A 16,397-nucleotide genomic window follows, 5' to 3' on the forward strand; every position below is an offset into this window, starting at 1 on the left:
TAGTTATTGTGAAGGTGTGTTCAAGTTTTGGCAACTTGTTTCTGTGGAAGCATAGAGAGAGATTACTTTCTTGGGGGACCAGACCATGCTTTGTGTGGTTGACTGCGCACTCCTTACGCCTTTAGGGGAGCCTCAGTCAACATCGTAAATTGGTGCAACTGATCTGCCATCGCTTTTAGTCTTGGGTTTAAACACAACTGGCTCACAAGCAAGAGGAGTCCCATTTCTCAAAGCCAGCGCACCATCTGCTTCAGCTGCCTGAGTCCCCGCTCATCGGAAGACGATGATCACTGCCGGGAACACTTTTTTCATACTTTGATAAACCAAGATCGAATCAGCTGAAGCAGGTGGTGTAGCTGGGACTCGTGTGCTTTGGTAGGGCAGTACAAGAGAGCAGCACTACTTGTGCACAAGCTACATGTCGGTACTAATTAGAATTAGTCCCTAACGCAAGCTCTAAAATTTAAAAAAAAAAAAAAACAACAGCAAAATTTATCCAAAGAAATTCTGAAGACAAAATGCTCAGAAAAAGTATATATTAAAACTTTATCATATAAAAGTATACGCAGATATGTAGAGAAGTTTACCCACTGGTTGTTTTGTAGCCTCTATATTTCAGAAACCTGCAGACTGGCATAGTCGTTTACATTTCCATAGTTTCCACCTCTGTCATTTACGTGAAAATACACCAGTTGGACTGTTTTTACAACTGAGAAAATTTTGTTGATCTATACAATATTATAAATCTAATGGTCTGATAACTCACCCCAGAGTAGTCAGGGGCTTCGTGCCTTGCAGAATGCATTAGTATGAATGTTATAAAATAACAGGTAAAGATAAATCCTATAAGACAGATGTTTGCTTAGTAACACGTGGCTGAGGCATCATCAAAAAGAGAGTCAGTTACAGTTAGGGGTAGATTTTAAAAGCCCTGTGCAAGCCGGCGCGCCTATTTTGCATAGGCCGCTGGCATGCACAAAGCCCCGGGATGCGCGTAAGTCCCGGGGCTTGTTAAAATGGGCGGTCTTGGAGGTGTGTCTGTGGTCTGGGGGCGTGGCTGAGTGGCCTGACACAGTGGCCTGGCCAGCTGGCAGGCGTAACTCCATCGAACAAGGTGGGCGGGTTAAAAAAAAAAAAAAAGTTCCCTCCGAGGCCGCTCCGATTTTGGAGCGGCCTTGGAGGGAACGGAGGCAGGCTACGCGGCTCGGCGCCTGCAAGCTGCCAGTTTTGCGCAGCCTTGCGCGCGCCAACCCCGGATTTTAAAAGATACACGCGGCTACACGCATATCTTTTAGAATCCTGCGTACTTTTGTTCACGTCGGTTGCGCGAACAAAAGTACATGCGCTCGTATTTTTTTAAAATCTGCCCCTAAACATCTTTGGGGAAGAGCAGGCACTCTCTACCTGAAACAGAGATTACCATGATTTTAAGAGATAAGTACATAAGGCCTGCCATACTGGGTGAGAGCAAAAGGTCCATCAAGCCCAGTATCCTGTTTCCAACAGTGGTCAATCCAGGTCACAAGTGTCTGGCAGGATCCCAAGCTGCTTATCCCACAGATAAAGCTGTGGATTTCTGCAACTCCAACTTAATAGTAGTTTATGGACTTTTCCTCCAGGAAATTGTCCAAACCCTTTTTAAAAAGCAGCTACACTAATAGGGGTAGATTTTAAAACCCATGCGCGCGTAAATCCTCCTGGATTTACGTGCGAAGGGCAGTCGCGCGCCGGCGCACCTATTTTGCATAGGCCGCCGGCACGCGCAAAGCCCCGGGACACGCGTAAGTCCTGGGGCTTCGTAAAAGGGGCGGGAGGGGGTGTGTCCGGGGGCGGACCGGGAGGGCAGTCCCGAGTCCCCCGGCACTGTGGCTTGTGCCGGGGGATGCCGGGGCGGCGCGCGCAAGTTACGCCTGCTTCAAGCAGGCGTAACTTGCCCAACAAAAGGTAGGGGGGGATTTAGGTAGGGCTGGGGGGTGGGGTAGATAGGGGAAGGGAGGGGAAGGTGGGGGGACGCGGAAGGAAAGTTCCCTCCGAGGCCGCTCCGATTTCGGAGCGGCCTCGGAGAGAACGGATGCAGGCTGCGTGGCTTGGCGCGCGCAGGCTGCCGATTTTGCGCAGCCTTGCACGCTGACCCGGGATTTTATAAGATACGCGTGGCTACGCGCGTATCTTATAAAATCTGGTGTACTTTTGTTCGCCGGTGGCGCGAACAAAAGTACGCGCGCGCGTATGTTTTGAAGATCTACCTCATAGCTTTCACCGCATCCTCTGGCAATTAATTCCAGAGCTTAATTGTGCATTGAGTAAAAGAATATTTTCTCTTGTTAATTTAAAATGTATTACCAAATAACTTCATTGTGTGTTCCCTAGTCTTTGAACTCTTTGAAAGAGTAAACAACCGATTAATATTTACTGTTCAACTCCATTCACTATTTTTTTTTTTCAAAATATTTTTTTCTTTATTGGGAACAAACAAACAGTGACAGTCAGTTTAGCCTGCATCACAGCAGATGAAAACCGTGTCCATCGCGCCCAATACATATCATAAAGTATTCAAATACAGTGGAACAACAGTAAACCATCAGCTGCGGCTCATTCCCAACACATTTAAATTTTTCGGCCCCCCATCCCATCCCACAAAAATTCTCCAACACTCAAACCAATCACACACCATTCACACTACCACCATTACCCCCCCCCCCCCCATCCCTCCTTCTCCCCTCTTACTACCCATCCTCAGCAACTAGAGATTACATCCATCTCGAATCATAGCCACAAGTTCGTAATCCTTCTTGCATAGCTGCAGGCAACAGGCGAGCACAGGTCTGCCAACAAGCTTGGTACACTTTATCAGGCTTACGTTTGCCTATCACGTAGTCCAAACACTCAAGCTGAAGAGTAGAAGCCTTTGGAACCAGGCTGCGATGGAAGGAGACAAGTCCGGAGCTATTTTATAGACCTCTATCTCCCCTCAGCCATCTCTTCTCCAGGCTGAAGAGTCCAGACCTCTTTAGCCTTTTCTCATAGGGGAATTGATCCATCCTCTTTATTGTTCAAACTGTTTAAATGATTAACAGTACAAAAAAAATAATATGCAATAGGCAGTTGCTCTGACGCATGATACAGAAAAAAATACAGAATTTTTCTAACATTTTGGTTTGCTCCATTCTCTATCATTTCAGGTGCCCCTTTCTGTAACTTTTCTAATTAAGCTATATCTTTTTTGAAATGTGGTGACCAAAACTGCACACAATACTCAAGAACATAAGAACATGCCATACTGGGTCAGACCAAGGGTCCATCTAGCCCAGCATCCTGTTTCCAACAGTGGCCAATCCAGGCCATAAGAACCTGGCAAGCACCCAAAAACTAAGTCTATCCCATGTTACTGTTGCTAGTAATAGCAGTGGCTATTTTCTAAGTCAACTTAATTAATAGCAGGTAATGGGCTTCTCCTCCAAGAACTTATCCAATCCTTTTTTAAACCCAGCTACACTAACTGCACTAACCAAGATGAGGTCGCACCATGGAGCGATTCAGAGGCATTATGATATTTTCTGTTTTATTCTCCATTCCTTTCCTAATAACCCCTAGCATTCTATTTGCTTTTTTGGCTGCTGCTGCACACTGGGCAGAAGATGTCTACATATTATCAACGATGACGCCTCTGTCCTTTTCCTGAATGGTGACTCCTAATATTGAACCCTGCACTGTGTAGCTATAATTTGAGTTACTCTTAATAAAGAATAAAGCGATAGAGTATCTGCATCATTAAGATTGATTTATGAATGTAACCCTGATTTGGGTGACTCACTGGGGAGTTCAAGAGCTCACATTTAATACCAGGACTAAATTACAGTCTAAAATCTTCAATCTCTTTAAAGCTCCCTGTGGTGGATTCTCTGTAGCGGGATGGTGACACTCAGGAGACCCCTGAGTGTTCTCTATGCCCTTGCACAAGTACAGAAGACTGAAGGACATATGAAATGGTGTAAAAGTCTATATTAAAGCACTTGCTCACATGGATTATCTGACACATAACACACTCTCTCCTTGGAAAATCCATAATCCAAAAATAAATGCTTCAAACATCAAGCGTGTGGTCTCTCTCTGTTACTGATGTCCCAGCTATTTCCCTCTTGAAAACAGCGATTCCCAGGACACTGTACACGGATACTCCCTCCAGTTTAGAAATCCCTGTTTGGTACATTAGTTTTACTGATGCTCTGATATAATTCTCTAGCTGCATCTGCTTTTCTCTGTTCACTCCCTGGTGTACCAGATAGTTATCCTCCTCTCTTTTCCTCTTTATACCAGATAGGTATCTGTGGTGGATGAACATCTTAAGGATGCCACTTGTTCTCCCTTCTCACCAACTTTGGGGCCACTGCAGAAAGGTGCGGCGAGCGGAACGCCCCTTTTACCCTGCATTCATGCGCGCCATTTCTGCGGGTGAAAGCTTATTCCCGATGCTGGAAGGAGTTTTGCGCGCAGAAAATGTGCGCACCTCTTGTGAGAGTAATACTTAGCGCCCTCGCATGGAAATCCCATGCAAATGAAGGCTTTAGGTATTATTTCCCTGATACAGAGAAATTGCATTGGGCCAGGCACCTTCTTTAGCGCTGAAAACTTAACTCTAGCCTTGACCCAGGTGTTGAGTTTCCAGTACCATAGAAAAAATAATTAAAAAGGGGAAAAAAAAAAAACAATGTCGCCGCCAACACCTAGCTGGATAAATACCGACTTATCCATCTATCTGGCAGTGGGAAGCAGCTCAGATTACTGCTTCAGACCCTGTGATGGGTACCGGATAGGTAAACTTCTCCTTCACCAACAATACTGCCATAGGGGCACTGTCTCTCTCTCTCTCCCGGGAACTGGTTGGGAAAAAAAAACTTAATTTCCAAAAACATGAAGGGGAGAAAGGGTGGAAAACTTCCTTTTCAAATAAATACCAACATGAAGACTCTTCTTCTTCGCAAACAAGATCCACTCCTCTCTGTTAAGACTTTTAAGACAAATATCCTCCATCTTGGTCATAGGAAAGAATGAGTGGAGCGGCGTGGATGATATGTTCCTTTCCTATTGCATAGCCTTTTTCACAAGAACACACCTTCGCAGAGATCCCAATGTGGCTCTACATTAATGTGAAATAGAGTGCAATTTTATGTTTATGTGTCTTTATTAGTTTTCGCATAAAACCAACCATTAGAGTGCAATTTTACATAATCCTCTGTCTTCAATCACAGAGCTGAATTTGTATTTCTCTGAAATAATTTTAATCAAGTAATAGTGATAATTGATGCCAGACACTGGACTTCGTGGTAGACATCCAGGAAGATTAGGGACCTTGATTTCTGGGGGGGGGGGGGGGGGGGGGGGGGGTTATTGTTCTTTATTTTTCCCCAGGAATTTATGGAGGTTTATTATGACAAGAACAAAAAAAAACCAAACAAAAAACTAGGAGAAAATCAGCTGGGAAAAAAAAAAAGACATTTTCCATGTAAATATCAGAGTTTATTTTGGTGGACAGAAGCCAGGACAATAAAACAACAGTAAGGAGATTCTCCCACCCATCCACATCTCCTTCCTGGCATGTCCTTCTCTCCCCACCCCCAGTCAAGAATCTCCCTCCTGCATTGCGACAGCTCTAGGCTTCTCCCTCTTTCCTTTGGTAGCAATGCCTGAGGCTCTCGCATGCTAAAGCGCTGCACTTCTGCTCTTGGTGGACAGGGCTCGCTTCAAATGCGCTTCCAGCACTAGACAGCAGGCACTTTGGCTGCTTTGGGGGGGGGGGGGGGGTTGAGATGGTGGGATTTGAAATACAGTGGCTGGAGGCCTTGAAATACTGCATCTACGGTTCTGGAGGAGCTCTTCAATCATCTCCCACTGTAAGAAGGGCACTTTTGAGTTAGGGTGGGTTTTGGGGAGGTCACGGTTTCCTTGGTCTGCTTAGGGCATTCCCTAAAGCTCTCCCTTGTGCCTGGATGGGAGAGCTTTAAGGAATGCCACATAGCCAGCCAGGAAAACCAAAGAGCCAAAACCGAGCAGTATAACATGCATATGCGAGAAGAAGCCATGAACTGAAAGAGCTGTGGGGCTGGGTGATCCTCTTTTGGTCTAAGAGTACGATTCTCACACAGGGAGGTGAAAGATCCTGGGTTGAAATCCCAGGCAGCCCAGTTTTATGCAAGGAACAGGCTCCCACTGGAGGTGGTGGAGACAAAAATGGTAATGGGATAAGCACAGAGAGTTTCTAGCTGCAAAGAAGTGAGAGTAAAGCCAGAGATTAACTGGGGTTTACAGTCTTACAACAGAAGTTGCAAGCTAGACAAATCAGATCATCCTTATCTGCTGTCATATTCTTGTGTGTCTATTTCTTTGCATTGAGAAATCTAGGTAGTAGGTCTTTTTTTTTTTGTCTCTGAAGGAGACATAGAACATAAAGGAGATGAAAACTGCCATATTAAAAGGTCAATTGAGCCAAGCCTCGTGGTCTCCAACAGTGGAAAGCAGCATGCATGCAGCGATACATCTCCTGTCATCATGCCCTCCCCCAGCTTCCAGCAGTCAGTTTCAGGATGCCCCTGAAACTGGAGTTACATCACTGCCTCTTTAGTCAATCAGCAATCAAAACACTTTTTCCCCATAAGCTTACCTAATCCCTTTCTGTACCTGTCTACTATTGGCCCCACAACATTTTGTGGCAATGAGTTCCACAAGTTAGTTGGGCATTGTGTATAGAAGCACTTCTTTTTGCTTGCTTTTAACCTGCTACTTGTATGAACCAAACACTAGTTCTTGTATTATGAGACATGGGGGGGGGGGGGGGGGGCTATGTGCAAAAGTTTTTTTCATCTAATTTTTGTATGTATGGGAAATATGCTTTATGCATAGACTCCAAGGGAAATATTATAGGTCTCCATGTTTCATGATTATACCTACCTGTATTATACCTGACTTCATATCCGGGCTTTGATTGGGGTCAAACAGGACTTGGAGGGACAACATGCTGGCAGAACTGTACTGTCCTTTTTCCCCATCCTAGTTTGATGCAGACCTGGTGTTATTCCATTGCATAAATGAACTTGCACTTTTCACTTCCCTAAAAACAAGCTGAGCTTTTCTCTCAGCGCACAATCAGCCTGTTAAATCTGTTACCAGAGGATGTGGTCAAGCTAACTAACATAACAAAGAAAAGTCTGCACAAGTTTCTGGAGGAAAAGCCGATAAACCGTCACTAGCCAAGTAGACTTGGGAAAGCCACTGCTGATCCCTGGGATTTAGCACCAAAGAACTGGATCTACCCTTTGGGGTACTTGTGACCCAAACTGGCCAGTGCTGGAAACAGGATGCTAAGCTGAATGGGGCTTAATGAGTCCTTGAATGGCATCTCTTGCATTCTTATCTCTTTTTTACAAGCTGAGGAGTCGCAGCCTTTTTAGTCACTCCTTAAGTGAAAGTTTGTTTCTTGACTGATCATCTTTGTTGCCCTTCTCTAATGCACACTTCTAGCAGAAGTACTGGCCCTGATGATAATTGTAATCTTATTGGGTTGCAGATACTCGTACCACTTGCTCTTCTCTGTATGTTTTCTAGATCTAACCTGTCATTTTTAATTCTACTTTTGACTAAGCAGTTTCCTCCTGCTTTGGCCTTCTAGCTCAATTAAACCAGCCTTTATTGCATAACAGAACCATAAGCTGTAATTTGCAAAATACCCAAGGTAAGTCCGTCGTTTTATAATCTCCCCTAACCCAGCCAATGTAGTGACAGCACTTGGCCAAGAGCAATCGCTCTGGAATACAATAATGCCTGCAATCCTAGTTCCAACCAGTAGGTGTCTCCTTGAGCAATAGCTGTGCTAGGTCCAGGAATGGATATTCAAGTCTGACTCATGGCAGTGCACAGCACTTGCCAATGAGCCACTGGGTCGGACCTACTACATCTTTCATGAGATGGTATGATGAAAAACAAAACAAAAAAAAAAAAGGCAAAGCAAAACAAAAAATATCCTAGCACTCTACCAGCAAAACCTGCTAATCCACAGCATGTCTGATGCAAAAAGGGGGTGCAATTCTTTTATTCAACACATTTTAGAATCAACTAACAAATGTCAGATTTGAGTGAATGGAATCCGCCCTGGGATCAAAATAGGCAGGAGCTGCACCTGACGCTGGCATCACCTCTGGCGTGGAGAATGTCCTCAACATCCTTTACAGTAAAGACTAACCACAAATAATTCCTTGAGCTTCTCTGCAATGGCCTTCTCAGGCTGCACCTTTTACACCCAGGTCAGGCAATGCCCCTACTGCCTTATTGTGCTTTTTACATTTAAGTTGGCAAAGTTTGTGTGACTTTCTATTTATTTCCTAATTTGGATATAACCCCCATTTTTTAGCAAGTTTTTGCCTCTGTCTCCTTTGCTGTCAGAATTTCAGCTCAGGGGAAAAAAAAACCACACACACACGACACGAGATCTTGCCTTTAATCATCTTTCCAGTCACAAGGCAAATCTCTTAAAAATTACAATGAACATCTATTTTTTCAATATATATACAGTTATCCACCAATCCCAGACCACTCCTAATATTTGGCTCTTCCAGGGCCTCCTAATTTGGAAGCATCAAGCCCAAAGTGTTTGCTCAGAAGGAAAGCTATTGAACTAGAAATTGGAAGAAACTGTGGGTATCGTCTTTACCCGAAGATCAAAACCAAATGATGTTAAACAAAGATAAACACATTCAAAGAAAGGAGGGAAATAAATCCAAGTAATAATAATAATAATGTGTGTCACTTTGCCAGTACACGGATGAATCCTACACGCGGCCCGTGGCCCTGAAGCGCTCCTCGTGCCCAGATGCTGCTGCGGGTGGGCAGGGCGGAGCGCGTGCCACGGCGGGTCTGCATCGATGTAACCCTAGGGAGGGGGGGGGGGGCTTCCCCCGCCTGCAGGCCCCCGCACGGTAGCGGAGGCTCGGGCTCCCTCCTGGACTCCTGCTTTCAGTTTTTCACTTCATCTGCAAATCTCAATGTTCTAGCAAAAAGAAAAACCAGCGGAATCCTGGCTTTGCCTATAACGCCCAGGCCGAAAAAAACAAACTGTGGAAAAAAAAAAAAAAAAGGTCTTTCCATGGGTAACTTTCTTGTTCCTAACAATTACATTCTCAGGAAAAACGAAGGTCCCCGGGCAAAAAGGCGGAGTATTTTCCACAGGCGCGCGCGCGCCCGGGTTCCTTATATTAATCGCTACAGCTTTACTATTTTGTTTTTATCCGTTTGACACCTGGGGCGGGGAGGGGGCGCGCCTCGGCTCTCTTACCTCTCGGGCTCGTAGCCGGCCTGCAGGCGCGTGGCGTTGTACCTCTGCGCCGCCGTCTCGTGCCCGTGCAGGTGGCCCGCGTGCTGCACCGGCGGGCAGCTGCTGCTGCCGCCGCCGCCTCCCGCGGGCTCCGCGCGGCGCGAGGCGGGCGGCTCCTTCACCGCGCCCACGATGCGGCGGTAGTCGTAGAAGAAGGTGCAAGGCGGCGGCGGCGGCGACGACGGCTCCCAGTCCCTGTCGCAGCCCGGGATGCACTCGTGCCGACGGCCATCCATGCGGGGCGGGAGGGCAAAATACAAAACAAACAAACAAAAAAAAACCAACTTTGCAAAATCTCAAAATATAGTTTTGGGGGGGTTTGTTTGGTTTTTGTTAGCAATTCGCAGGCGCGCGCAAAGCTGGAACTTTTTGGCCCCTTCCAAGTTTTCTTCTCGGTTGCAACCCCACGCATGGAAATCTTGGTTCGCAGGGTTGTTGTTGCTGTTGTGGGGGGCAGGGAAGCTTTTTTTTACCCCCTTTCGCAGTCGCTTTTTATTGCTTGAAGCCACGCCGGTCGCTCGGGCCCTGGGAGGGGGCTCTTGCCCGCAGCGGGACGGCCCCGGCCCGGCCTGGCCCGCCGCCTCTTCTTCCCGTTAAACCCTCCTCGGACGTCGCGTTGCCAAAGAGGATTGCAGTATTTATACGGCAGACAGCTGGGGAGTTCGCACACCCGCATTTTCTCTCTCTCTCTCTCTACCTGTCACAGCGACGTCCTCGGAGCAGTCTCCACCCACTCCCGAGCCGGGGAGGGCGCGAAAGAAGGAGCATCGGGGAGAGAGAAAACGATTCGCGGGGGGGATGGTGAGAGCAGAACTTGCTTTGGTCAGCTCTCCGGGACGGGGCCCTTTTACCTGTTGTATCCCTCGGCCATGCTGTATTGGGCCATCGGGGACTGCCACTCACTGCCAGGTCCTGCTTTGCTGTCACCTTCTGATAATCCTGGCAGCAAAATCTGTTGTGTCCTGCCACTGTGCTAGAAAAGTAATCGGATCAAGGACAATACCCACCAGAACCTTGAGATTATTGTTGTCCTAATAATTTTTTATTTTTTTTGGGGGGGGGGGGGGGGGGAGGAGGAGGTTCTGCTGTTTGTATACACACAGACATTATAGCAAAAGGAAAAAACCCAGATAAAGTATATATACCTTATCTTCTATGTTAAGCAGTGTATTGTTTTGGCAGCACAGGTACAAATGGACATGCTCATGTAGATCCCGAATCCGACTCTAATAATCTTTATCCCTGGCTGTAACAAAGAGCCAACATTCAAACACCCTTTCCACTTTAATCTTCAATATATAAAGTAGTAGATCCCACGATATTTTTTAAAAAGCCTAAATGATGAAAGAACCACGGGTTGGGTATCACTGATGTAAACCTACAAGAATCAAATGTTATACTTACCCACAAGAGGAAAAAAGGACAGCACCAGTGGCTGGGGGGGGGGGAGAGAGGGGAAGTCAAAGCCCCTGGATGCTGGGTTAAAGGGGGTTCCCGGGATCTCTTTTTCAGCCGCACGCAGGTAGAAGGGCGGGGATGGGGTATTTGAAATGTCTGCTGTTCCCGTGACTTTAAGCATTTCTACAAGCAGGATGATGATGGAGAGAAGGGAGGAGAGGTGCAGGGGAAGGCAGCACAAATGTATCCCCCCCCCCCCCCCGAGACCTTTGCTACGCCACTGGATCGCACAAAACAGTACATTGGAAGAGAAGTCAGAAAACCAGGACTAGATGCAAATTTCATGACAACAGCTAAGCGTGTATCGCTTCCTTTAAAACAGGATCATAAAATGAAAACAGGATTAATCAGGTAACTTTAATATAGAATACAATTTAATTGAGGTACAAGATGAAATAAATACATTATTTTCAAAACTGTCTCATTGGGGAACTTATTTACCCTAGCAAATAAGTTTAAGATCTTTCACAAACTCTGGGGTAAGTTTCATGAATTTTGGAGTATCTAGTTAATGTGGTGCCGTTGTAAAATGGGTGACAGATGCCCTTTACCGTAGGATAAAGAGCAGATAAATTAATCCAGGTTACCATAGGTTAAATAGTAAGATACATGCCTGGAAGGAGAGTACTTTTGAAAGGTATTTCCATGGATAAAACAGAGGTCCATATTCAACCTTATCCGGCTAAGCCTGTATACTGAGGTCTAGATAAATCTATCCGGCTAACTTTGGAGCAGGTCTAGGGCAGGACCAGACTCAGCTCCTCCCACTGATGCCCTCGCCCCACCCACCATTTAAAGTTAGCTGGCTAATTGGTTGGATAAGTTGAAATTTATCCGGCTAAATGACGCTAAACATGTACCTCACAGTGTTTTACCCACAGAAATGGCCGGTTATAAAATTGCCCGCCGATATGCAAGCAAACTTATGCATGTGTATAACCTGTATGGGCCTAAGTTTTCTCACAGTGAGCAGAGGTATTCCTGGGACAGGGGCTGGCACTTAGGTGCATACTTGTGCATTTTCAAATGGGGCATTTTTGTATCAGCTCACTACATTTTCAATCAAATATGCACATAATATACACCAACTTTCAAAGGGAGAGTGCATGCATAAATTCCCTTTGAAAATCATCTCACCAGTGCTACACTTTTGAAAATGCAAAGACTGCGTGTAAGTGCTACCGCCCCTCCCCCCCCTTCCTCCCAAATGCCTCTTCCCATCATGAGTATACATGTGCATAGTGAATGAGAAATTTTGTAACGGATCGTTAGCACAGGAAATACGTTTGAAAATTATTCTCTCAGTGGATATGCAGCATCTGCTCAGGTTCTACTTAGTTGATACTATTAAAGAGTTTTCTGTCGGCTGTCCAGCATTCAGCACATTAGCACTCCCATACCAACTGGTGATTCCAATAACTTTTTTTTTTTTTTGCTTTATTTTTCACAATAAACATGATAAAATTAAACTGATCACATTGACTCAAGGTGATCCCCAGTGGTTGTGGTCAGAAGGTGAATGAACAGAGCACACATCATTTCGACCTGGAAGACTCCCTCCCCAGAATCCAGAGCTTGTATTTGTACAAGTATGGAGATGCACCTCATGGAAACTGCAAGCAAAGCAGTTTCCCAGAAGCACTCTCTCTCTTTCTCTCTGGTCTCTTATCTCTTCACTAGAGGTCTCCCTTCCTTCACGTAAAGCAGGTACCATATAAATACAATGCAGAAGGGGGTTACAAAATCTGGATTATACGAAAAAAAAAAAAAGGGTTTTATCCTAAGGAAAGATATGTTAGTAACCCATGGATGTTACAGGTACAAGGTAGCAAGACACAGATTTGAGCCTTCGAGCAATAGAGTCAGTCATCAAGGCTTCATTCTCTAGTAAGTATTCCTCATTCAACTCTCTAAAAATGCAAAAAAAAAAAAAGTCTCCAATGTAAAATTAAATTGGTTAAGTGTAAAGACTAGGGAATCTGTCTATGCTGTACTGGAGGGGGATGGGGGAAGTGGGGAACTATGACATAAAGAATGGGAAGTATCCAGGACAGTATACTTACAGCTCCCTGTGGCAGCTGGGGGACAGATTCCCTGGCAAGAGTCAGAGAATTCTGTAGCAAAGTTTCTGAAAATTTGCAGTCATCATGCAACACATTTGCACATATTTAAATCATTACATTTTATTCTATATAATTAAAAAGTAAACTAGTTTTCCAACATTTCTTTATTATATTTGAATACTTTATTTTGCTTTCTGGATGGAGAATCTCTGGTTTCAATATGGGGGGGAGGGATGGAAGAAGAGGCCCCAGGGCTAAGCAGAGGGAGGGAGGTTTGGAGATGGGCAGAGGGCTATACGTCCCAACCAATCTCTGGCTTTCCCCTTTGCAACTAGAAAACTCCTGAGCTTAGCACATGCTTTCTTGAATTCCCATTACTGTTTATTGTCTCCACTGCTAGGTTGTTCCATGTATCCACCGTTCTTTCTGTGAAGAAATGCTTTCCGATGTTGCTTCTATCCCCCTAGGAGCCTCATGCCATGATCTCCTGTTTCAGAGGATTCTTTCCTTTTAAAAAAGGTTTGCTGCTTGCTTATTTATACCTTTTAGGTATTTAAATGTCTCTACCATACCCCACTCTGACTTCCTCGCCTCACCTATCATAGTTTGACTAATAAAACATTTCTTAACAGGATCTTTTTTTTTTTTTTTTTTTTACAGTTAAATGCCCCCAGAGCAATTTACAGTTTGGAGAAGGGATGGCTGAGGGGAGATATGATAAAAGTCTATAAAATCATGATGGAACAGGTAAATGGAAATTGGTTGTTTACTCTTAAAAAAACAAAACAAAACTAGGGGACATGCCATGAAGTTACTAAGTAGGACAGTTAAAACAAATCAGAGAAAACATTTTTCACTCAATGCACAATTAAGCTCTGGAATTCATTACCAGAGGATGTGGTAAAGGCAGTTAGCATAAGTGAGTTTAAAAAATGGTTTGAACAAGTTCTTGGAAGAAATGTCCATAAATCATTGTTACCACAACAAAAAAATGTGTGGCATAAAGTATACTGGACAATAACAGTGTAACATCACAAAGGTTATTTATTTTACATATGCAAACTGAACAATGTGCATGAAATTAAATATACAGTAAACAATTGTGTGAATGCGAAGGACCCCGACATGGCCGTGTTTCGCATCGAGCTGCGTCAGGGGGACCGGAGATTTCAAATTTGTATATTGTGTAAGGAGCAATATATTTTAAGCAGCTGAGACACCCGCTGGAAATCAGCTTAAAGTTTTTAGAATTTGGCTCGTAGCGTAAAGCTCAACGTGAGTCTTGGAAACATCGCGGAGAGAAGTGCTTCGAGGCACCGGTAGGACCGGCAAGCCGCTTAAGTCAGGAAAATTCAAAGAGGTTTTTTAATTTCATTATTTAAATCATTTCCAGATTCAGATTGGGCACAGAAGAAATTTGTTTCAAACAGCCCGATGTCTCAAGGACAGGAGGTGTTTACAGTGTTTAAATTCTAGAAGCGGACCAAAAGGACTCCAAACAAGTTGAAGGAAACCACATCGCAGTTGAGACGTGGGTTTCCTTCAGCTTGACGTTATTGTCCAGTATACTTCATGCCACACATTTTTTCATTGTGATTTCTCTATATGTGTGTGTTGTTCACTCCACCCTCCTCTTGTGCATAAATCATTGTTAACCAGGTTGATTTGGAGAAAGACACTGCTTATCCCTGGGCATAAGCAGCATCTTCTATCTGGGATCCTGCCAGGTATTTGTTTCAAACAGTAATCTGGATTGGCCACTGCTAGAAATAGGGTACTGGGTTTGATGGACCCCGCTTGGTCTGGCTCAGAATGGTGGTTTTTATGTTCTAAGTTGAAAATTCGGAGGTATATGCATGCAAATGTAAATTTGTGCATGTAGATTTGTGCACAAATGGGTCAATTTTCAAAAGGCCATGCCATTAGCTGCTATCCTGGGGAAGTGTGCATATCAGTCAGCCGGCGTGCACAGAATCAGATTACTTCTGCTCCGGAGGAATATTTGGAATATTTTGTAGTACTGATGATAATTTTGGCAAGGGACTGCTGTATGAAATGCTCTGTAAACTTAAATTATTTGTATTTGTACGACTGAATTTTCTAATTGGATTAATCAATCTATCATTGAACTAATTCACTTTATGGCAGTAGTCAAGGTATTTTTAAACAAACAGCATTACTGTTCTGGAGCAGATATCAGTGATGATGAATAGCATGCGATGCATGAAATATGTTTGGTTGTTTGGCCTCTGTTGACTTAGGTTCCTTTTGGGAGTGCTTTTGCCTGCTTGGAAATGACAAGTACCTTGGGTACAGACCTCAGGCATTTTTTTTTTCATTAGTATGCAATAAAAACATGACGAAGTGTGATCAAGGATTCTAGTATATGCATTAATGGCATTGTTTGACTTTTGGGTTGAGCAGCTGGGACATACATTATTTTGTAATGCACAACCTTGAATTCTGAAATATGAGTTAATTTATAACTTTCTGGGTTCAACTTCTTCAGCCAGCATTGGAGCCAATTTAGTGCAGGCGAGCACGCTGGGCACCTCCCCCCATGCAGAACTGAAGGAAATGCCCACAGCTCCTCGCTGTAACTTATCCATACCTAAGTCTGCTGACCTGGGGAGGACAATTTTCCAAGTCATTCACAAGTGTAAATTGCCCTCCCTTGATCCACAATGTGCAGACTTTTAGCGGCATCTAGAGAAGACATTAAATACCATAATGTTTTGGATATTCCATAAAGAGAATCAGAGTAAGTACTCTGATATTCCATAAAGATATTCCATAAAGAGAATCAGAGTAAGTACCTATTGTTATCTTTCGTATACTTGAATTTGTTTACTCTAGTTTTTCCCTTTGTTAAACTGTAAACCGATCCGATATGGTTATTTACTATGAAGGTCGGTATAAAAAACTATTAAATAAATAAATAAATAAATATTAAAAATAACATTCAAAAATTTGAATGATTCCTGATGATGATCCGAAATTATATTAAGCGTGATGGCATCACATGGAAGAATGGACCATAAACAGGTGGAAAAAAAATACCCACACACCAGTAAGAACATAAGAACATGCCATACTGGGTCAGACCAAGAGTCCATCAAGCCCAGCATCCTGTTTCCAACAGTGGCCAATTCAGGCCATAAGAACCTGGCAAGTACCCAAAAACTAAGTCTATTCCATGCTACTGTAATAGCAGTGGCTATTTTCTAAGTCAACTTAATTAATAGCAGGTAATGGACTTCTCCTCCAAGAACTTATCCAATCCTTTTTTAAACACAGCTACACTAACCACATCCTCTGGCAACAAATTCCAGAGTTTAATTGTGTGTTGAGTGAAAAAGAACTTTCGCCGATTAGTTTTAAATGTGTCACATGCTAACTTCATGGAATGCCCCCTAGTCTTTCTATTATCTGGGAGAGTAAATAACCAATTCACATCTACCTGTTCTAGACCTCTCATGATTTTAAACACCTCTATCATATCCCCCCTCAGCCAT

The 16,397-nt window shown here is 44.1% G+C and overlaps 1 protein-coding gene across 1 annotated transcript in view; it reads right to left on the reverse strand.

The window, feature by feature from the left end:
• IMPDH1 (inosine monophosphate dehydrogenase 1) overlaps positions 1 to 10,288 on the reverse strand; it is a 303,033-nt gene extending 292,745 nt beyond the window's left edge. Inside the window, exon 1 of the mRNA XM_029615228.1 lies at positions 9,323 to 10,288. Coding sequence (XP_029471088.1) covers positions 9,323 to 9,597 — 275 coding nt within the window. The 5' untranslated portion in view covers positions 9,598 to 10,288. The remainder of the gene's footprint in view (positions 1 to 9,322) is intronic.
• Positions 10,289 to 16,397: the final 6,109 nt, after the last annotated feature.

This window comes from Rhinatrema bivittatum, chromosome 9, assembly GCF_901001135.1.
Source record: "Rhinatrema bivittatum chromosome 9, aRhiBiv1.1, whole genome shotgun sequence".
NCBI classification, from domain to species: Eukaryota; Metazoa; Chordata; class Amphibia; order Gymnophiona; family Rhinatrematidae; genus Rhinatrema; species Rhinatrema bivittatum.